The sequence below is a fragment of the Dipteris shenzhenensis genome, chromosome 1 (genome assembly GCF_047967505.1).
Source record: "Dipteris shenzhenensis isolate YYH24624 ecotype China chromosome 1, Dip_SZ_1.0, whole genome shotgun sequence".
Taxonomy (NCBI): Eukaryota; Viridiplantae; Streptophyta; class Polypodiopsida; order Gleicheniales; family Dipteridaceae; genus Dipteris; species Dipteris shenzhenensis.
In genome coordinates, this window is record NC_141596.1 from 6,701,777 (window position 1) to 6,708,729 (window position 6,953).

A 6,953-nucleotide genomic window follows, 5' to 3' on the forward strand; every position below is an offset into this window, starting at 1 on the left:
GCTCTCCACCATTCTGACATCAAATCTTTGCAAGAAAACCTCCGTAGCAAGCAACAGGGAGCAGCAGTAAAGCAGCCAGTCGGCATGTAGCATGTAGGCTCATCATGGGTCCCTAATATGAGCCAAATGTTGAGGATTGAGGGCACAGCAGGACACCTGGAGTCATGTCCACAAGCATCTTGGAAAGTATGCAATGTGACTTGAAAGAGAAAAAAAAAGTGCTTATTGCTCATATATCATTTTTAAAAATGTATGATACTGCATCAGATGGCCAAAGAATGTATCAAATATGCTTTCTCTAGTCCACCACCTTTTGTGTGGGAGGGAGAAAATGAATCTGCAGTAGAGGATGAGGCATGATCTACAAACGGGAACCTAATTTTTCATTTATGCCCCTTCATTAACTGAATGAAGAGTCAAGACACTTCGAATTATGCCCCCAACATTAATAAAATTTATTGACCTCTGGTGACCAACGTTGTGGGGGTTCCCCTTATCCGTAGCAGTTGGAATATAAGCCTGTTCATGCATGCTTTTCTTAACTGCAGAGTAGTTAAGGCACTTCGAGGTTATGAACCCAATAAAGAGCTCATGGGACTTTCAATACAGTCAGACGGTGGCATAGTCTCATAAGTACAATGGCATTTAGCTTTTAAATATAAATTTAAGCAACATTCGACTGTGGACAAAGCTACTATGAACAAAAACCCAACAAGAAAAATTACAATGATCTCACCATTTTCCTTTTGGCAGGAGGAGAATTAGTGTGGAAGCAGGAGACATACCAAGTTTTAATCACATTACTGTTGTAGCGTTATCCTTTCAATTGAGAGCAACATTTTTGTCTTATACCCACTGACGAGGAAGTGAGCCATCTGATTTTATGCATCTCCATGCTCAACTGACTGAATATGATTGCCACAATCTCCCATTGCCATTTCCTTCAGCAGTTCAGATGCAGCTTGTGTCTGTCCTGCTTTCTTGAGGTTAAGGTACAGTACCCTATAGAACCTGATCTCAGGAATTAAACCCCTCCCTTTCATTTTGCCAAGCAGATCCAAAGCTTCTGACAGTTTTTCTGAGCTACAAAGAGCACGAATAACAATGAAGTAAGTGCTCAAATCAGGACGGCACCATTTGCCATCCATTTCATCAACCAACTCAAGAGCCTTTTCCACGTTGCCAGCCTTGCAATAACCCTCTATTATGGGATTGAAAGAGTTGACAACAGGCTTCAAGCCTATGGTTGCTATTTGATCTAGAAGTAGAATAGCTTCTTCAAGCTTGTCTGCTTTTGAATAGCCATTGATCATTGTATTAAAAGTCACCACAGTAGGGTTACAATCATTTTTCTTCATTTCTTCAACTATACTTTTAGCTTCTGCCATTTGTCCAGCTTTACAGAGGACATCAATCAACATATTATACGAAACAGTATCTGGGACGAAGCCTTTTTTCTCACTTTCTGACATGAACTTGTTAAGCATGTCAAACTTCTCTGCTTTACAACAACCAAGGATCCATGAACTGTACGTTAGACAGTTAGGAGCACATCCTCTTTGCATCATTTCCTTCAAGATTTGTTCAGCTTCGGTCCAATTGCCAGCCTTACACATTGCATTTGTTAAAATGCTGTAAGTATGAACACTTGGGATGCAAAACTTTGACATTTTTTTAAGAAGCTTGTGTGCATCACAAACTTTCCCAAACTTGCAAAGGCTGTCAATCATAGAATTGAACAAAAACGAATTCAGTGTACATTCCCCCTTGTCTATCACAGCATCCAAGAGACTAAGAGCCTCTGGAAATCTTCGTGCCCTGCTAAGCCCACTAACAACTGTGCTGTAAGTGACGACGTTAGGAATACAACCATCCCCTGTCATTTCTCCGAAAATTTGAAGTGCCTCATCCACCATGTCTGCAATGCACAAGCCATGCAGCAAAGTATTGTACGTTACAACGTTTGGAAATATTCTTCTTTCTTTCATTTCGTTCCATAATTTTCTAGATCCCTGAATGTGGCCTTTGCGGCAAAATGCATTGATAACTGCATTGTAGGTTATCAAGTCCGGGCTGACGCCTTTGCATCGCATTTCCTCAAATAGTCCGCGGGCCTGATCCAGGTCGCCTGATTTAGATAATCCATCGATGAGAGCACTATACGTGACTACATCGGGAGCAAGCTCACGGCCAACCATGTCATGGAAGAATGCAAGCGCTTCCTTTGCTTTTCCTACACTTAAAAACCCTGTTATCAGAGTGTTAAATGTAACTAAATTAGGAAGGCAACCTGCCTCTTCGTGCATTCTATGGAAGAGTTCCAAGGAACTATCTACACAATTTTCTTTTAGAGCAGCATCGAGGGCACAATTAAAATGGTAAACATCTGGGTTGAAACCAAACAGAATTCGTGATTGATTCAGAAGATCAACAATAGCCTCCACCATCCCAGCCCAACCATAGCCACGGATCAGAACAGTTAGCTTACGAGGAGTCATTATAAAATTTGGCCGACGATACTGATGCAGATAGGAGAGCACAGTCTTAATTCTTTTGTGCTCATGGGGCCAAAAGTTGGAGATGGTATTGATAACAGATTTGTCAGGGTTTAAGGAAGGGTTTTGCTGGATGGCCCAAACAAATATGCGAAGCGCGAGTTTGGCCTCAGATTGTTGTTGGAGGAGCAGGGAAAGCTGCTGAGATGTAAGGGGTGGCAAGTTCGCTTGACAAAGAGCATCTTCAACAGAGATGGATGTACAGCGATGGCCCAGGATGGAGCAAGCATGCTGCACAATTGGAGGAAGGCGAGGCTTAGGAAGTTGAGCTGTTAAAGAGGCTTTGTTTTCACCATCTCTAAATCTTCTAAAGCCACCTAAGCCTTCAATGCCACTGTTGCAAGCGTTGCTAGTGTTGCTTGTAGCTGTGGGCGCCGATGACGATGAGAATCGACAGACAAAGAGACGAGCAAAGTATGAAGTATAAAAATGCCCAGTTCCGATTCTATGACATGTCTCAGTGCTTCCAAAGCAGCTGCTGAATCTGCTGCTTGGATGAATGCTTGTGTTTGCTTTGCACCTACTTGAGACAATGGGGTCACCGGGTGAAGAGAGCAGCTGATGGAAGGGCAGAAGAAGAGGAGGGGGGAAAGAGAGGGTTACATTTAGGAGGTGGGCAGAGATGAAGACAACGTGAGAAGCTTCAATGCTTCTGTTTGGGCTGCGGCTGCTAGTGGGCGTGCTGCAGGCAGATGAGAGTGAGCCAACTGCGAAGAAGCGGGAAGATGATGCCGGGAAAAGGCAGGGGGAAAGGCGATGGAGATGGGTATGGCGAGGGAGGTGGAGGAGAGCTCGCTCCCTCATCGTGGTGTGGTTTCGTGAGTGGGAGAGCTCCCCTTCTCCCTAAACCCTCCCAAGGAGCGAGTTAAGCTGGGTTTAAGACAGACTTAGTGGATAATGTAAAAGGAGTTTTGAGGCACTTTAGACGAACTGGCATGACTCCAGCAAAACACCGAAGATTTCTTGACGGCCACTATAGACATACTCTCTTTAAATCTCGCCTCCAACCCGTTGTTAAAGCAATACAAGACAATGCTCGAAAGACCTCATCCAAGACTAGGGATCAGTGTTGTCTCGTCAGACGCTATCGCAACAATACTAGAAAAACACTCTCCCGATTCTCCATTTGAGGCGATGGGTGCTGCACATGAAAGGAACTACTCGTCTATATTGGAATGCATTGACCAAGTTCACAATAAGTCACAGTTCTCTAGGCCGGCAACTAGAGATGTTGGGTCGATCGTCGTACGTACAAAAGAAAAGTCAAGGGAGCAAGCGGCAGTCGCCACAAGAAACGACATGATAGAAGGTGAGGAACTGACGATCGAGAGTGCCCTCTGTCCATTTCTTTCCCCTTTTGGGCATGGTTGGCATGATGGTCGTCTTTTCTTCCATGACTATTTAAAAATGAGGGTGTCTCCATTCTTCTCGCTATTCACATTGTACAGGCCATATCTTTTGCTAATGTATCAACTCCGTCAAGCATTTGCGATAGCAAACGAGACACAAACAGCTATCCTTCAAAGAGACATCGATCAAAGTGCCGTGAACGACCACTGAGGAGTTGGTAAGGGACATAATCAAATTCGAGATCCCAGCAACAATCCCAGACTCTCCCTCCTAGCATAGAAGAAACCTAAAGGATCTAATGGCAATGGTGGATAAGTGGGGTCTACCATGTATATTCTTGCCATTAACAGCTATTGAGGTTACAGACACACGATGGCTAGAGTTTCACGATCTCGAGCAACTCGTAAAGCAATACAACCCACAGTTCGCTTGGCAAGATTGCCTTGTCGAGTGTGCCATGATTTTCCACCTCAGGTTGCAATAGTTCTTGCACCAATATATTTTTAGCAACAACCGCTTGTTGGGAAGAGTCAATCATTACTTGATTAGGTATGAAATGCAAAATCATGGATCACTTCATACGCACAGTATGCTATGGCTCCATCATGATGATGTCGAGCAAGTGATTTATGAAAAAGATCCCCACGTTCCATATGAAGAAGACCGGGTTCCACAGCTTTCACATGCTTCTTCAAAGATGAAACTACGTAGGTTGGTGCAAAGAAAGCAGATCCATAATTGCAGCAATTCTTGCAAGCGTGATCTGCAAATTTTAGGCAAATGCAAGTATGGCTTTCGATTTGATTACCATCCAGACACAAAGCCATCAAAATAGATCCAAAGACACATCGATGGTTGTATTTCCTCCCAATCAAAAGCACCAAAATGTTGTACCATATCATGCTACAGTCCTGTTATTATGGCAAGGAAATATGAATATTCAAAGAATCACAAATAGTACTATCTGCTGCTAAAGTATGCTATGAAAACAAAACCAATAGGAAGACTAAACCTAAATGCCGAGGACCACAAGCGACTGGGTCTTGAGACACTAGATCCATTGAAGCTAAAGATGATCTCATCATACGTCTTATCAAAACCAACGTCACCAAACGAGGCTTTGCAAAACTATTGTGTCGCAACAATGCATCCAATTGACACTTACTGTGCACGTCTGGCCATACTAGAGCACCTCACACTTCCGCAGTATTTGAAATCGTTCATGCGCCAAAAGGAACGAAGGCACGAGAGAACCCATGCAATGCTAAAGAAGGTCCCCTTCAGGAATGAGAACGAATTGCTCTCGACATCCAATCAAACAAGGTCGTACTTTTTGGAATGTCACATGCGTGGGATTATCCAGACAGAGCAAGACATCGATACACTCGTCTCGAATTACTATAAGATTCATATGCTTGTTGATGAGACAAGACAACAAATAACCAACATGATCTTGCAAAAGAGTCCTCTGCAAGCCATGGATGATACTTCTCTAACCATTTGTGAGGATGGAAGCGACAACACAATCGAGAGGAGCCGAATCAAGATTCTGCAACTACTAGATGAAATTAAAGGCATGGAAAATAGTACGCTTACAGAAGACCAAAGTGCTATCTACAAAAACATCTTCGAGACAAAAGGCGGGCTACACATTGTTTGTAGAATACCAAGCTCAGGTAAGACATTCATGATCAAGTACATTACATACAATCACATTCTACACAAAAAATCCATAGTTCTGTCAGCAATAACTGGTGTTGCAACACTACACTTGAGCCACCTGCCATCATCAATTCGCCCTTCCAAAGAAGAATGATATGTTTCGTAGCGCACTTGCCAATTCAGATGAATGCTACATTACTTTACTTGCAGCAGACACAATCATCATCGAAGATGAGATATCTATGATGACATCCCAAATGATGAACCTGGTGGTTTGACAACTATGTGAGGTTTGCAACAACAGTACGCTAGACCCATTCCAATCCAAGAAGGTAATTCTTTTCGGTGACATGCAACAACTACCATTAGTATGTAGAGTTGTTGCAAAGGACTATTGCCAAAAATGCCACATCAATAATTCGCCCTTATGGAGAATGGGAAGATTTCACTACATGTACGCCTCCATATGGCACCTAGAAGATCCAGATTTCAATACATTCTTAAACATCATTTGCACATCACCAACAGAAGAGCAGATCAAACAATACCTCAGTGGCCTCATGATCACAAAAGAGGAAGCAGCAACATTCATCAACGCAGAGACGACTATTCTATGCACTCACAAATAGGACAAATGCAAAGAGCTAATGTAGTCGGAGTACTACCAGCAGAATACATCTACAGATTCAATTCTCATGAAGAATATCATCCACTAATGACAAGAGTAATCTTGGTAGACAAACCAAAAGGGTCCAACACCGTCGTAGATGGGCTAATTAAGCACATCATACAGAAACTCTCAGATGGAAACAAATTAGTCAACGAACAATTGACTCGTTCGATGGCGCAAACACTCCTTGATAAATATGGCGAAGGAATATCCACGTACTGCATGACAATCCTATACTTTGCATTCAATGTCGACATCAAAGGGCTCACCCAATTAGACAAACAAGAAGCGGATAACATACTTCAGCAATTCAGAGACATATACGATATGGAGGCAGGTCTGTGGTTGCCAGTAACTATTGAAAAAGTGACATACAAGGTGGACCTAAAATTCGCTGAAGAACATTACAGGAAGGTAGAAACTATCTTCTCGGCACCAACAAAGATGAAAGCTAAAGGTAAAGTAGAGTTTACATAATTTTCTACTATCTTGCTTTGAGAGCACCATGAAATTAAACTAACACTTTTCTCCACTGTATCCACAAACCTTGTAGAGACAAACCAACGTGGCAAAACTAAAAAGGAGACTTTGGTAATGAATTTTATCTATTGCATTACTTGTCTTGACAATGGAAAGAAATACATTGGTCAAACTATAGACATCGTAAAGCGACTACAATAGCATAGGACGAACCCACCAACTAAAATGCTCAATGA

General features: G+C 42.5%; 1 protein-coding gene across 1 annotated transcript; it reads right to left on the minus strand.

Annotated features, from left to right (window-relative positions):
* Positions 1 to 782: 782 nt before the first annotated feature.
* Positions 783 to 3,364, minus strand: LOC147905304 (uncharacterized). The gene has a single exon (XM_087398811.1). The coding sequence runs from the start codon at positions 3,357 to 3,359 to the stop codon at positions 882 to 884; it is 2,478 nt and encodes an 825-aa protein (XP_087254937.1). The 5' UTR covers positions 3,360 to 3,364; the 3' UTR covers positions 783 to 881.
* Between the last annotated feature and the right edge of the window lie 3,589 nt (positions 3,365 to 6,953).